Source organism: Pieris rapae, chromosome 9, assembly GCF_905147795.1.
Source record: "Pieris rapae chromosome 9, ilPieRapa1.1, whole genome shotgun sequence".
NCBI lineage: Eukaryota > Metazoa > Arthropoda > Insecta > Lepidoptera > Pieridae > Pieris > Pieris rapae.
In genome coordinates, this window is record NC_059517.1 from 3,548,090 (window position 1) to 3,565,229 (window position 17,140).

The 17,140-nt window shown below is 34.2% G+C and overlaps 1 protein-coding gene across 10 annotated transcripts in view; it reads left to right on the forward strand.

Moving 5' to 3' along the window:
• The window catches only part of LOC110999700 (syntaxin-binding protein 5), a 118,441-nt gene that overhangs the window by 91,894 nt on the left and 9,407 nt on the right, over positions 1-17,140 (forward strand). For 7 of the 10 annotated variants that reach the window (XR_002600393.2, XM_045629504.1, XM_022268894.2 and 4 more), the window contains exons 4-16: positions 4,325-4,459; positions 10,267-10,330; positions 10,457-10,673; positions 10,809-10,884; positions 10,978-11,132; positions 11,759-11,922; positions 12,404-12,534; positions 12,762-12,841; positions 13,413-13,597; positions 13,998-14,108; positions 14,379-14,524; positions 14,839-14,986; positions 15,908-16,607. Coding sequence is in view for 9 of the 10 variants with exons in the window: in XM_045629504.1 (XP_045485460.1) it covers positions 4,325-4,459; positions 10,267-10,330; positions 10,457-10,673; positions 10,809-10,884; positions 10,978-11,132; positions 11,759-11,922; positions 12,404-12,534; positions 12,762-12,841; positions 13,413-13,597; positions 13,998-14,108; positions 14,379-14,524; positions 14,839-14,986; positions 15,908-16,607 (2,312 nt within the window). In the remaining variant the exon portion in view is untranslated. The remainder of the gene's footprint in view (positions 1-4,324; positions 4,460-10,266; positions 10,331-10,456; positions 10,674-10,808; positions 10,885-10,977; positions 11,133-11,758; positions 11,923-12,403; positions 12,535-12,761; positions 12,842-13,412; positions 13,598-13,997; positions 14,109-14,378; positions 14,525-14,838; positions 14,987-15,907; positions 16,608-17,140) is intronic. The other 3 variants (XM_045629505.1, XM_045629506.1, XM_022268891.2) reach the window with 2 other exon arrangements.

Below are 17,140 nucleotides of genomic sequence, written 5' to 3' on the forward strand. Positions count from 1 at the left end.
AAAATGAGATAGATAAACTTCTTTCGAATCGTCGTGATTTCAAACCGGATGCAGCGGTAAAGAGAGACAGAAACATCAATTCATCATATGATTTAACGTGGGAGAAAATGAGATAGCAGGCATTATACAGCCTCTCTTTACTGCCGCTTTTTCATTTGATCGAATTTCAAACTTTCGATGTTTTAGTTTTTCCCAAATTAAAAATTTATATTAAACTTATAAATTAAAATTTATCATTAAAATATACTGTTTTAAAAGAACACACACATTTAGATAATGGAAAATGATTAATTTATATATGATTAATAATAAAAAAAATGTTTTTGAAGGTTTCACTTCTACCATGTGTGAATTGCACATATGTTTTTTGTTTTTTATCCTTTATTGCCTTATACAAAAACATACACATAACAAAAATAAAAAACAGCTTACAAAAGATATGATCCAACAGGCGGCCTTATCGCTTACTAGCTTTCTTCCAGGCAAATAAGTAATAAAATGTAAAACACTAGTAAATTGTTTCAAAATACTGTTAATATGTATTGGTAATAATATTTGCATTGCAATAATTTTGTCAATATATTTTTCTTTGTTTTGGCTTTGAAAAATTTAGTAATTAAGTCGAATATATCTTGGTTTTAATTATGTATATTCAAAAAGCTATTAAAATTACTATCTTTTGATAAATTTTATGTTTTACCAGTTAAATATTTATCTTTAAACTATAGATAGCTATTGACATATTATGAATACGGTTGTGGTGTCAATAATAATTATTCATCTTAATAATAGTTTCGATGATATTAGAAATAGAACGATATTATAGACAGAAAAGCACAGGCTTCAAAGATATTGTAAAATATGGGTCAAACTTATAAATACATGACTTAAATATTTTAACTAAAAACCGCCTTTAAATTAAAAGCCGCCTAAAATTATTGTATTCTTTAACCCACCACCACTTTGTGGAACCAGCTGGCCACTGAAGTATTTCCGAACCAATTTGACTAATGGTCCTTCAAGAAAAGAGCGTAAATTCTTAAAAGACCGGCAACGGACTCGCGAGCCCTCTAGCATCGAGAGTGTCCATGGGCGGCGGTATCACTTAACATCAGGTTAGCCTCCTGCCCGTTTGCCCCCTGTTCTATAAAAAAAATAGCTCTGTGAATTAATTCGTATGAAGTGCCTAGATAGGATAATCCACCTTTATCAATGCATTTGCATGCGTGTTGTATAAAATAGGTAATTAACATGTACGGTAACAATACATCTACCCCATCCCCACACTACGTGGAAGGCAGCGATGGGCCATGAGGTCGTAATTATTCGGCCATTGAACGGCAACTAGCTGTACATTAGAAAGATTTAAAATGTTTTAACTGAAAGCGATAATTTATGTAAGTTGGTAAAAGTAGTGTTGACCTAGTGGTTTAAGCGTGTGACTCTCATCTCTAAGGTCGTAGGTTCGATTCCCGGCTGTACACCGGGAATTCGGGAATTCTTTCTATGAGCGCTTGGAGTCAAGAAGCCGAGGGCGTGCGTCAGGCACAGGTCTCCTACTAGATTAACAAATGATCATGAAACAGATAGAGAAATCTGAGGTCCAGATCTAAAATAATAGTTTTTTTATAACCACAACAATTGTATATTTTTAAAGCTAAAAAAGAAATCCATAATTATTATAGTATTTTATTTTTCTTTGCGTCCGTTGGTGTCGGTGAATATTTATTTTTAATTATTGCAATAAAAGTAAGCTTAAGCAGCTTTATAAACAAAAAACGTTTAATAAAATTTATTATTATTATTAGTTACGTTATTTCATATAATAAATATTATAAGGTACTCTACAATAACGAGAAATAATGCGATTCCATATTTCTAAAGCGTGTGTAAATATATGTTGCTTTATATTTTAAAAGCACTGACACAAAAACATTTCGGGAGACATTAAATTTTATGGCAAATTTAATCGCTGGTTATTCTAAATTGAACGTGTGTGAACCTAAATTGCGGGACCTTATTTCATAAGCATTTTGTAGAAATGACTTCCATATAACGCTTTAATAACTTTTTAATTAATTTTATCTGCACGCGCCGTGGTTTTTGATTTCACGAACCTTCAGAGTGTTATTATATAGATGAAAATATCAAAACTTGCATATTATTTCAAGCTTTCTGTTTAGTAAATGTAGTTATACTGTTCGCATTTAATACTTTAATTTATAAAATTAATAATCTTTATTGAAATTTAAGAGGTACTCTAGTTACGATTTATTTTTGTTGCGTGTATCCGGAAGTAATAACAACCTATCTTGCATGTATAAAACTTTACTACAAAAATAGTACAGCATGAATCTACAACTTACTACGATGACGTCATTTATCGTCATATTGATCATATTAACAGGGAAATATTTAAGTTAAGATCATTGTACGGTTCCTGGGTCATCAGGTGGTAAAAATAATAGAAGATTTGAAGATTACATTATATTCACCACTTCCGTATAACAATAGATTATGAGCGATATAATAAAATTATATTAAAATTATAATAAAACAATCGAAGAGAGTGCCGACGTCTGGCTATGCTCTCGGGGTGTAACTCCTATGACTTAGTAAATTGCAGATGAAGAGAGTGCCTGCGGACGGCTATACTCTCGGGGCGTGATTTAGGAAATCGTCTTGCTTATAAGTGATCCAAGTGCACAACCAGGGCACGTACATACATTGGAAATATTCACGTTTGTAGCTGAGCATTATGTATGAGCCTTAGCAAGTACATAGGGAAACATCACACTTATACAACTAAGAAAACCTAAGTGAGAAAAATGTACAGCCTTGGCTCGTACAATTATTTCTAATGCCAACCGATAATCCAGCCGTTTGATTCAATTATATCAGTCATCGGATAATCGCTGTTGTTATACGTGCTGTTTTTGCTGTGATTATACGCGTACTGTGACGGCACATGACACACGCGATTCGTTCGTTAACTCTGAGTTACAATTACCGTTACAACTGTCCTTATCGCCGACGGTTTTTACAACTAATTCTAGCAAAATATTTTCGTGCAAATATTGTTTGCATACAAAAACATATTAACAATTGAAATTCAGTAGAACAAAGCGAGCGGATTAATGGACGGCTTCTGGTGAATGAACAATTTCATTTGTTCACGTGGGAACGTGATTGGCTTGTATCACCGACTGAAAATTACACATTTTAATGAGAATATTTGTGTATTTAATTAAATTGTGTAACAAGTATGATATCTTAATGATATGTGTTTCTGAGTAGTTACTTTATTGTAACTACTCAGAAACACATATTATTAGTGAATTCAGTTGTTTTTCATTCAAACCTAGACTCTATGTAAAATATTAAATTTATGGTTTGTTGCTGAGTAATTTGTTGAGTCTCTCGACCTTTCGAGTAAAACTAATTCAAATTTGAAAGAATAATCCTGTCATAAAAAGTTTTATCTTGCCGTCAGTCTCCATTAAATTTATTTGTTACATTAAAACTTTTATTATCGAAATTTTAAATAATAATTTATGAATTCTATATCATGTTTTTCTTTAATTTCAAATTGTAAAAATATTTCAGTGCAATATGTTGTATATGCCTTGAGAATTCTGCAAAAATATAATAAACCTTCGCAGGCTCGTGTGTGATCTAAAGCCAAATCCTCAATTTAGTGACAAAATCTGTGCGTTTTACGTGTATATTCACGTTTTATAGCTTTCCAATAGATTGAACCGGATAAAATAACCATTTCCATTTTCCACCTATGTCACATCCAATGGTTTATCGTGGTAACAAACACATTCAAACAAATGTTTAGAACATTCTAGAGCAAAAGAGATTCTTCTAAAATTTTCAGATTACCAAAAATATTTGTTTATAGAAAATTTAAATAATCTGGAAGTCAATAATGTTTAACTACGCTGCATAAGTTCAAAATCTTGTTCCGAACTCTGAGTTCTAAAGTTTTCTGGCTTAATATAGAACTTATTTTATCTTAAGGAAAATATGGGTAAAATAAATTCGCTTCGTTTAAAGAAGTGGAATAAAGTATCATTATTTTTTATAGAAATTTCTCGTTTCAATCTTGCTTATATGATATGGACGACAGTCTTGGTCTTGGCGATAATAAAGATATTGATTCTTCAGATTCTATATCGTAGGCAAAACAATCTTAACAATTAAAATAAAGGTGGTTTAAAATAACATTTATATATAATATGTTTTTTTACTGACCTAACACTCGTGACTTACAGAAAGCCGTTCGTATTTAGTAAACCTTAATATTATTTTATTACAGGATAACATGTCTACACCTTCCGTTGTCTTCAAAATGGATGCATGTTGGCACAGAACGAGGGAACGTGCACGTCGTCAACATCGAGACGTTTGCCCTCAGCGGCTACGTTATAAACTGGAATAAAGCAATCGAAGTGTGAGTAGTAAATGTTGTAATTGCATCACCACTCACACACTCACTCCGCTGGTTCTGCGACCCAAAATGTCTTTAGCTTCCTTCTTTCTGCCATAAGGTGTAAATGTTAAAAGAGGATATCGCGTTTTATTTGATTGTTGTTGGTCATTGGGATCTTGCGGCGTATCTATTGACCAAACACAATCAAAGACATGCATGCCATCGTAGCGTATTTTGACAGTCTTGCCCCCAAAGATTTTGTTGGGGGCAAGACTGTCAAATATTGAATATCATTACAATATTTAGATGTTGTTATTTTAGAGTATATAAATGTTGTAGTTTACGGGTGGCATAAATCAAATTTTTTATGACTTCTGTAGAAATGATAAATTAGTTCATTAAATGGATGTCTAAAGATTTTGCGTGGTCATTAGCAGCTAATTACCCCATTTATTCCCTCTTGCATCATCATCTGCGATTAATCTTTACACCTAATAATACGAACACCTAATTAGAATTTTAGATTTATGTTTAGAGCGAAAATCTTGAAATCGCTTTGTTGTGTGTATTCTTATATCGTTAAACGAGCAATTCTTGTATATATATATATAATTGGAATCTCGGGATCGGCTGCAACGATTTTCATGAAATTTAGTAAACGGGCGGTTTCGGGGGCGATAAATTGATCTAGCTAGGAATAAATGATAGAAAATAACAAAAAGGTGGTGTTTGAGTAGTCCCAATTTAAACAGAAAAATGTATAATCTATATTGTTCATATTTCATCATTTTATTAGTATGTAATTCGTACTTATATATAATTTCCAAAAACACAATTTATAAAAAAAAGAAAATACCGAGCAAAGCTCGGCCATCCAGGTACTATACATATAATATATGCTACAATAAATATGTTTTGAAGTGCAAATAAAAATTATCTTGAGATATTTCAAGCCACTTTTTATTTCAAATGTCTAAGATAATTCTATTTAAAGTCGTATTTGTGTTTCTAAGGCGCCTCCGATAACGACTTGTTTACGGATTACTTGGAGAGCAGCAACGCTTGAGAAGTTTAAATCCCCTCGAAATTAATTATTATCGAAAAAAAATAAGGAAAGATTTTGTCAACAGGCTTTTTATTAAACGTTGATTTTAAAAAGTAATAAAAAAGTAATTATAGCTGACAGCCTTCAAACCGGAAGGAAAGGACCATAAAATGGCTTCTAGGAAATGTTGTTTGAAGCTTTTTAAAGAGTTTATAGTAGCTCGTAACAGGTCCACAATCTCGTGGCGCAGTCTCTAGAGGCCATTACTTAGGTCGCGTCATACAGGTTTCAGTTTTTAACAGCATTATGTGATACAAAGTTCTTACGGTACTTCTAAACGATGTTCTAGAGAATACGTAACCTCTGAACCCTCAAAAAGTTAGCTATAATATTAAGACCCTTCTGTCTTAGAAATTTTAAGTGTATCGTTTTAATTTTATCAACACATTGCAGCAAATTTAATTATCCTTTTAATTTTGGTAACACATGGCAATTCCATATAGCTAACTAATCAAACGAATACCAGTTTAATAATCAAATTATACAATATGCGATTCATAACTAAAGATGTTTAAATTGTAAAACAAATAACCTTAAATAAAAAATGTGTATCTTTTGAAATTGCACATTTCTAAAGAACGCGGACGGCGCTACGGCGTAGCGGCTACGTAGCCGGTTTAAGCCTAATGGTTTAATAGCTACAGATAGCGGCGCTCTTCCGGAGTGTAAAACGTAATGTTCAATAATGCGTCGCGTGGCCGAAGTGTTTAGACATTGTGTAGCAAACATTAACGTTTACGAGCTGTCTATGCGACTACCCTCATTACCTTAGCACCAACTATTTTTGATAAAAATGTAACAACATATTTTATTTAAATACCTTAGAACAACCTTATCTTAAAGACACAACCAATTACAGCTCTTAAGTAATTAATCCCTTACAAAGTCTCCTATGACACAGCGTCTAATTAGGGCGACAAGTAGCGCCCTATACTTACAATAATTATCTCACCTACTGAGGCAATTTTAACCCTTTGAACGTGTATTACCTACCATTATAAAGGTAAAAGTTTTATAACTTAAGTTCGGCTTTAGTAATACTATGAGGAACATTATTTCATTATGAAATAAATGATTTGTATTAAAAATTACAAACCTATATATTTTATCTAGAATCATATTCGTTTATCAAGGTAGTCGCTATTATTTCCTAGTTATGCTGTATTTTTATTACGTATCTGTATAGTTACAGACTTCTTCAGAGATGTGAATAACAGTGTAGTGTATAATAAATTTTCCAACTCATGTAATTTTGTTTCTCTCACCATGATTATTTAAAAGAACGTATATAATACGTAGTACACATATGACGTAGAGACCCGCTATATTTTATGTGCTTGGATACAACCGTGCGTACGTAAACTAGGATCAACCCTAGTTCCACGCCTACTTGCTATGTAACTCGAGCACTAAACGTTAAATATTTATCCCCTGTAATATTGTTAGGGTTACTCAACACCGGTATTTCCATTCGCCGCATCGCTCTTATCTTGCTACTTATCATTCTATACTTAAAAAGCATATTGACAGTAAAGATATAGGTTTCTTTTGTGCAAATAAATAGATCGGTTGTAGCGACGCATAGACTTTTTATTACTGTAAAGTTATACAGCGGAAAAACATAGGCAATATAGTTATTTTGTAGTTAAGAAATTGGGAGGCACTCTTCCTCGCTCTGAGGTCCAAAATGTGTCTTGGCCTTTGAAATCAGAATTTTCTACAGCTACCAGTTCTGTTTCACTTCCCTTCGTAAAGTGTATAGCGAGGAACAGCTAGGCACAAATTACCTACAAATCCTATATCATAATCAACTGGCCCATGACTTTGACAAATATACTTAACGAACAACTTGATGCAACACCGAATCGCATCCCCATTTTAGCTTTATATTAAACGTTAATGCTATAAATAAATCTTAATATAATTTAAAAATTCGTCGTCATACACATTGCAAAATAATTACACAATATTCATAAAATTAGTTATGTTTTAACCACCCACCACGCTGCGGTTAGATCCCTAACAAGATTCATTAAATTTGCACCAATCATTGCGGCGGTAAATACCTGATTAATTTACAAACCCCCAATTAGTATATTATTAATTCGTAATATGTATAATTATTTTGTCTTAGACTTTTTGTCGTTTCTGTGTGAACATTTTCAAAAAAAATCCCGTTCTCATTACACGAAGAGCACTCTCTTGAAATTGATGCAACTCAATTAGTTGTGGAATAACAAGAGTGTTAATTGGATGCTGTGTCCCGCCGCAGGACAGACGGGACGGGACCAGACAATTAAACTCGTTATTATATACCCGCAAGCCTCGCAGAAATCCTTCAATTGTTACCGTTTCATTGTTGAAAGATTCTATAAGTGAGCAGTGTAAGCGAAAGCTTAATATTTCTAGCGGTGTTTCATTGTCTACCATTTATAAGTACAGTATATAATACGTACTACTGTGCGTGAATCCTTCTTAATATGGGGTTTCTCTAGGTAGCTGATATATTTACGCATATATTTTCTGACGATTTTGTTGGTATATTTCGTAATATACCAACGAAAACTTATAATATTGGTAACCTATGTAAATTAAATGCCTTAATAATTATTATACGTACTTAACAGCATAAATTAAATTTGCTTATTTCTGCTAATATTTTTAATCCATATCAAAGGTCAGCCTATAAGAAGATCAATAAATTGGTATCTATATACAGTTTACATTTTGTGCCTGATACAAAGTATTGATTGCGTACACACATAGATCAATCCACGCGTATCAAACGGCTTCTGTTAACATATAGGTTATTTTATTTATATCTCAAATACATCATAAAATACCACCATAATATTTCGTCGTACTCGTTCTATGGCAGGCTTGACGCTGTGTGTAATATCCGGGAAACTTCCGGTTTCAACACTAACATGGTTAGCGCCCCACTCGAGCTAAGTACCACGTATGGCTTAACGTGTTGGAAGTTGTTTCTGGTCTCTTGGCATTCATCCGACTGAATTTACTATTTTCTATTTTTAAATGGCGTGCTGAAGAATTCCTGTTTAGGGATCTATATTGATAAGAGCTAGATAATGTATTAGTATAAGCGGGTATGTACCCGCTAAAATAGTAAAGTGATTTCTATGTTGAAATCACTTTACAACAACCAACAACCCAACATAATACTAATAATAATTTTAGTCTAACTTATTTATTTATATGAATGCTATTATATTAATATTAAGGGGAAGACACTCTGTTTCTTGTGTCCTGTTTTTCACTTACCACTGCTTAACACAGTTTTCAATCTTTTCACTAGACTCGTAGTGTCCAGAAGTTGAATAACCTCAACATTCGCGAATTTATCACATTATTTACAGCAGTAGTGGCCAGCTAGAGACTTTTAATAAGAGTATAATGTTTATGTGATTGTACCCGTTATGTTTAATATTTTCCTTATCATATTGTATATATCGAAGAGGAGCCTGTCACGTAGTTAATTCAAAATATCAAATCATATTTACGGTCTTGACGTTATGAGAGTAGATTACAAATTTATCATAAAATATCAATTTGCGTGTTTACGAGATGGCGGCCCCTTGACGGAACAATACTGTCGTAAATCCACATCGCTGCATCACCACATAACAATCACTCTAAAATTGCTTTCATGCGAATGAACCGAGAAATCAACTACATACATGTTAACGTAGATATATTTAGAACTACGACTTATACCATTTATTCATGTTGGTAATATAATGTTCAATTATGAATGTATTCAAATGCTTCTAATTTTACATTTACTGCCAGTTCTCAAATCAAGGGCGTAGAACGGAAGAGAAGAACTGACAATAAACTCTCCGCCACTCATTTTAATCGCCAAGTTTTTTCTTTTACACAACGTTTGTAAGGAGCTGCAACCATTTCACCATGTTCCATATGACATCTCGAGTAATAAGGAATAATAATATAAATTAAAAACAAAGATTTGCACCTAAACTCTGTAGCTTCATATTATTGAATATACAGTAAAAGTAAAATTATCAATAAATAAAACAATAAGATACTTTAAGTAATATACATTTTAGCTGTAAATTATTTGCTAAAGTTATTATCTGTTTATAATAGGTTCTTGCCAGTTGCCAACGTTGGGCATTTTCAGTCGGATCGTTTATTTAGTTGTAATTAGTTTGAGAGAGAGAGGTCGTCGTGTGTTCAAATACTCCTAAATACACTTCAATTTGTTTCAATGTTTTCTCAGAGACCAAATTGGAATTATTCTATATCCGTATTATGTTTATTAAAAATATTTATTTAGATGTCACGAAACCTTGCTTTTAGCGGCTTTTAAAAATTCTAATTTTGGGCGAAATTAAAATTAATATAAGACTTATTTTAAATTGATCATACTGTTAGTAATATTGCAAACCTAATTAATATTTTCTGTAGGAGTAGTTTTGCGAGTTTACATCTCATAATATAATAAATATTCAAGAAGAGGATGCAAAGGGCATAATGCGAGTAAAGGGCGGTTGGTGTCAACAAGTGGCGCCACGCAGCTGACACTTAACGCCTACTCTATCTATAATGATACGAGATTTCGCTGTGTTCTTATTTGAGTTTTTCTATGAACTACGTAAATGCGAAATGAGAAATGGTGATTATTCAAATAAACTTTTGGGTTTAATTTATTTTTACGTTGATTTTAAATTTTTTTTTTCAGAACTCGACCTAATCATCCCGGGGCGGTAGTAGAAATTGTAGACAATCCATTAGACGCTAGCAAGGTAACGATCAAGAATAATATGTAATGTAATATTAATTATAACATTTATATTAGTACAATAAAAAATAGTATGAAATTCTTTGAAATGTCTAAACAAATCAATAATCGATTTGGTATCATTTTCCAGTTGCTGATAGCGTTCGAAAGCGGGTTAATAGTGGTATGGGATCTGCGAGCGCGCGCTGCAGAGTGGCGTGGCCACATAGGCTCAGGATTGCCAGGGGATGCTATTCGCGCAGCTGCCTGGCATCATGACGGCAAACTCATGACTGCGCACGCTGATGGCGCCCTCGCCACTTGGACTGTGCGAGCTCCCAGACCCATCTCGCTATCTTACCCACATGGTATGTATTGTTCTACCATGTTAAGCACAGTAGCTCATATTAGTAATGTAAATTATATATGCCAACTTCTAATACTTTCATGAGTGTTTGGATGTGTTATGACATTATGAATGATTTATAAAAATTATGTTCCAGCAAAAGCTAACAAAGACGGTAAACTAGAAGCTTGTAAACCTATACACAGGTTGGAATGGAAAACTTCAAAAACGGGGTAAGGATTTTTTTCTGTTCTGAGATTAAGTTCTACGTAAGATAATCTTCTTTTTAAATTGAATAATGTTTAATTTGATGTATAACATTACAGCGAAACTCTGGTGATATTTTCGGGCGGGCTACCGACGGACAAAGCGGGCCGGACACATAGCATCACAGTTTTAAATGGCAAATCAACTACAGTACTAGAGATGGAGCACAGCGTTGTTGACTTTGTCACACTCTGTGAAAGCCCACACGCCGCCGGTATGACATCTTTGTGTATCATATATTATTTGTATCATCTATAGATATACGTATATAGATAGATCAACATCTTTAAAATTTACTTCAGTTTTTATAATATTTAATAGTTTTCTTGTCTAGATGTTTTTCTATTTCTGGAATATTTGCCGGTCATATTAAAACTGATCTTTTTCACGATTTTTATTTATTCACCTACCAATATATGAGTGTGCTAATCGTTGGCATTTGTAAATAAAAATAAGTATGAAGTATTTAATCATCATTTAATCTTTCTCGAATATAAGATTCAGAAAAGTCTTATTCTATTGTGTACGTTATTTTCTCAAAAAAAAATGTTTAAACAAATACAGGCTTTGAAACGTTTTGTCTTAAAAATTGTTTAGAGGTTTTTTGGCAAATATTTAATTAAATTTAATAAATGATAGTTTCCTATTATTATCTATTTAGGCGTGATTCTTGACAAATATATAGTAATGTAATAGGTCTTAAAAATAATTAATTATTATAATTCCAATATATTAAAGCTATTTCTATAATAATTTTTACTTTTTTTAATTTCGTCGTAATATTATTAATCATTTCTAAATTGGCAAGCATATTTTATGTGAGCATCCATCGTTTTCCAGAATACCAGGAGCCGTATGCGATAGTAGTGCTCTTGCAGAACGACTTGGTAGTAATTGACCTTCAATCGCCGGGATATCCCTGCTTCGAGAATCCTTATCCTATGGACATTCACGAATCCCCGGTCACCTGCTGCTCATATTTCGCCGACTGCCCCTCAGACCTGGTGAGAACCCAGTCTTTGGAAATTATTATATTATATCAATAAACCTAGCTCGAAAATTAAATCAGATACTTTTATTATAATCTATTTTAAGTCTCATTCACTCTTCTTATTTTTGTGCTGTGATAAAAAGATCACTACTCTTATTAACACAGCATAGATAAATAGAATTTATTTAAGTTTAATTATCTCTTGGCTTTCCCAAATCAAGAAAATATTTAATATCTCACTTTACAATTGGATATTAATTAAATCGAAATAAAAATTTACATTTATTTCTAAGAAATTGTTTCTTCTAATCCTTTCTTCTAAGGGTTAGGTAAACTCTTACTTGTACAAGGAAAGTGTTGTAAAAAGATCGCCATGTCTTGTAGTATTTATTATTGTAGAATTTAAAGCCAACACTAAGCGCGAAATCTCGATTGTGATTTTTACCCTAATAGTCCTTCGATGGTTACATTAAGGAGGTGATTGTAATTTTCAGATCCCAGCATTTTACTCAGTTGGCCGTCAGGGAAATAAAAAGCCAGCTGGCTTCAGCGAAAGATTGTGGCCTGTAGACGGTGGTGAATGGTCACCCGCGTCTTGTTCCTACAGCGAGATCATACTCACTGGGTAAGTCCACTTCCATTTTGTTATTTATGTGATTATTATTCACACTTAAAATAAAATAATACAATTGAACAATAAAAACAAAGAATAAATTAGCGATGAAGATAGAAGTGCATGATTAGGTGGAATACATAAACTCACTAATAATTGTCACTTTTACTAAGGAATATTATCTTTCTTATAGGAGCTTATTTTTATAGTCATTAAAATATTAATAACACAAATTTCAGACACGCAGACGGCAGTGTAAAATTTTGGGATGCGAGCGCGGGGACTTTACAAATATTATATAAATTAAAATGTGCTAAGGGTGAGTAAAAATTATTTTTCAAAACACGGAAGGATAGCACTGATATTATTAAATTTTTTAACAGCCAGTGTTACTACTATCGACGGTCTTCGATTAACAATTTGCGGTCGTATTTTATGAAGGAAAATAGTCACTTTTATAATAGCCATGATATGGACATTTCTAAAATATATGTCAGACATTATGTTATAAAAGAACACGATATCATTTGTTTTATTAGAATGGTAATATCATAGACATCTTACGGGTTGTAAAATGCCAATGTGTCAATTGTCAAAGAATACTTCAGTAATCAGTTGCTTTCCGATCGGCGCCTGCGCCGGACGTGCGCATTAAGTGTGTCTAAATATTAAGTAATGATTTCGGACAACGGTAGTGATACCAATTCTGTAATTATTCATCGCGTTGAATCTGCGACATATATATTACAGGGTTTTTTTTTATTTAAGATTTTACGTGACAATAGATCAGTACAAATTAGTGTGATGATAGGCTACAACAACTTTTATAATAAATATAAAAAATACATTAAGGATTTAAGGATTGGCTAGGTTTTTATTTGCATTTTCAGTGTTCGAAAGACGGGCAGGCAGCTCGGGTAGCGCGAGCAGCATGGGCGGGAATGAGGAGGACAGCCCGTTGGGCATTCAGCAGGTGGCACTCTGTGCAGAATCCCGGCGATTATGTGTGGCACTGCCCCACGGCCATGTTCTTCTCTTCAAATTCCGTAAACAAGAACTTACTGCGCAGACGCATGTACGTCCTTAGAACATTGATAAGAATCGAAATCTTACTTTTGTCTATAGCTTTACCCATTTTCATTTATTTTCTTATTTCTAGATCTACCTAAATGTCCAATGTAATGAAATTGGGTACACTGAAGTACTTGGAATAATTCCTGTCGTTTCCACTTTAATGGTTTTCTGTGTTGTTGTGTGTAATATTTGTAGCTTTCAATGTTTTAATTGTTAATTTAATTCCTAAAATATCTTTCTTTTTCTCACTCTCTAAGTCTCGAAAATCGAATGTTTTAGATTTTTAAAAGACTTTAAAAAATAATTTTGCCAAAGAAGTTTCACTTCTGACATGTGTACGCACGCACTTTTTTTAATAATATAATACTTCGTGGCCTAAGGGAACATCTTGCATATTTCAGGTGTTGGAGATCCCTATAATTAGTGATGCAACAGAAGAGGAGACATCACCGGAGGCGGAAGGGGTTCGCGGGGCAGGAGCCCGTGACGACCACGACACACCAAGGGTACGGGTACGGTTAATCACTTCGATTGTTGTATACTCTTTATACAATTTGGGAAATAGAATGTGTTACAAAAAGTGGGGCATTCATAAGGTGATTTAAAAATTCACAAATAAACAACACTTGTACGCAAAGGTTATATAAACTGAAATTACCGTCGACATGGTCTTATTCCTACTAATTATTAGACAATCAAATGTCTATATATAACCCAGATGTTTCCCATACATATTGATACCTTCCTAATAACATATGTAGAACTAATGGTATTACGTGCAGTCGGCCTGGGGCAGCGTACGCGTGCGTGGCGCATCAGGCACGGGCGGGTCAAGACGTGCGGCTGGGTTCCAGGCGACCCTGGTGGCGTTGCAGCAGGGCCCACCTAACCCAGTCGCCGCACTCACAATCAACTCCTCCTACGGACTGTAAGTATAAAGACTAATTCTTTAAAAAAAATAATCTTCGACGTCCTTCCAACTTAGTCTTTTTAGAGTAGTGGCATATAACAGGGCATATTATTATGTTATGCATATTAACATGGACTCATATCAATGGGTCCATTTTAATTGAAACCCACAAAAACGTATAAAAAAACTTTAAAATAAAATTTTTTTTTTGCTTTACTTTTAAAAAGCGACCAAAATATTTTTTTTTTATTTTTTTAAATAATCTTTTTATAGTTTTGGATTTATTTAAATTTTGCCTATTTCTAGAGAAAAGCGATTCCGTTGGGTTTCAGAATAGCTTGGGGCGGCGAGCGAGGCGTGGTGGTAGTGGACATATGGCGCCGCGCAGTGGTAGCAGCGTTGCCTGCACACAGCTTGTACTTGCCCGAACCCACCCTACGACCCGACAGACACGACCGCCGCTCGCCCGACCTCGACCAGGTAACTCAAGCTGAACTCAGAACCACACGATTCGAACTTGCCGACCAACGATGATAGGCCTCACTGAATATACATTAGATACGCAGCGATTAAAGTTGAAAAACCATTTTTGTATATAAAACTCTTGTCATATTTGATACGTCATGTCATATGAAGTTCTATGCTTATTAAATTGTAAAAAAATACTCGATCGATATAAAAAATTAGGTAATGCTAAAATATTCAGTATTTTAAGATAATGAATTGTACATATTTATTCATCTATATTGGCCCATTTCAAATAGTAGTCAATGTAATGCGTGTGATTAACGTTTAAGTATTCAATTGGGATAAAAAAGTAACAATTCATTCTTGTTTAAGGGTTGGGGTTGCAAAGTAAAACTACATTAATCAAAATGTTTATATTTTAACAAAAAAAAAATATTTAAACTTGAAAAGTGACATTTTCATATTTTATTTAATTTGCGATTTGATTTTATTAAATTTCTGTTGCAAGTACCAGTGATTAAACAAAATTCTCTCTGGTTCGCTATCAAACACGACTTAAATAATTTGGATAAATGTGTAGTGCTGATGAGGGTATCTGCTTGTCCAGGTAGAAGAGAGCATGGCATTTAGAACTTCGTTATTAGCTTCACCCACCTCTACCACGCACCATTGTAGCCGCACCGGCTAAATACAACCTATAACAACTTAACGATTAATCACTTTGTGTACGACTATTATTTAGCTCTATTTCTGTACAAGTAGTTTACGCTCTTCGCTAACGATGATTCCTTATCCAACGTCACATATTTTTGCACATATTTCATAAAGGAATGATCGTTATCCGTCTGTGTGGTATAGTCTGGAGCAACGCAACCGCACACGTAATATTAATTGTGCGGCAACAACCAAATGATGTGTTCCCTCTCCCTGAAGCTGGAAGAGGCGCCGGCCAGCCCGGAGCCCGCCGAGGAGACCCTGCCCGAACCGAAACTCGACGCCAGACGGAAATCCACGCCGTGGAAAACATTTAATCTCAAGAGACAGCTTTCTAAAGTCGATCTTAAGCTCAAAGCTGCATTCGCCCCCGTCGACAGCGATGAGACTATCGAAAAGAGTAACTCGCAGTTTTATACGGAACCTCAGGAGAAGCCAGAGAGTGCTCAAGAAAGTAACGATTCGCCGGATGAAGAATCCAATGAAAAACTTTCAGAGGAAGATAAAAGTCAATTACCGTCCCCGCTGCGCGTTTGTTCAGACGTATTCGAAAGAATGCACCGGGAGCTACAAGAGAAAAGGTCGTCCGATGTCTACGACAGAATGCATAAAGAGTTACAAGAACGATGGCAAGATAAAGATCGGCTCGATTCTTCTCCTGATGTGTCTCCGTCGAAATTGGGAGATGAAGACAAAGCTGTCCGACCAGATAACCTTCCGTTATTCGATGACGAGGGAAAACCTACGCGGCCGCCTCGGCAGAAAAGTAAAAAGAAAGATGATAGAGATCAGAGGGAGCAAAGATTGTTGTCAGTGCCGAACATAAAATATAACAGGCAAGAATCGGTGAAAGACCTGCGAAAGAGACAAGCGAGCCAGCCGGCGCAGTCGTTCGCGGGAAACCTCATGCGACGCTTCAGTAAGTAACTCGGCACTGCTCACTCACTCACATCACGGGGTCGGTAGCACTCGCGACATCATGTGCCTTATATAGTAGTCTTATGAATGGTAATGGATTGTTTACTACTAACGTAGATTAATACATAGAATTTTTTAACTCTTAGGCCAGCGTAGTTAGCTTCTGCGATAACAAGTTATTGTAAATAAAAAAAAAACTAAACGGCATCTATAAAATACCTACCTACATTAAATCAGTTTCTAGTATTAAAACACGAAATAATTAAAGTTTTGCTTACCGCTTCTTGTGATTTTTGCGTGTGCTTTTTAATTTTTCTACATTTTATATCATTTAATGTATTTGATTATATTATATTGAGTAGAATTCAATTTTATGTTAAATATGTATAGTATGTATATGCATATCTATAATTATTTAATAATTATTAGTTATAAATTCCACCCGTCCGACTCCGCTAGGTTAATGATGTGTGTTTTCTTTCTCAAGGCCAAGGACTCATCCGACGAAGACACTAACTGCCTTAGATATCTATT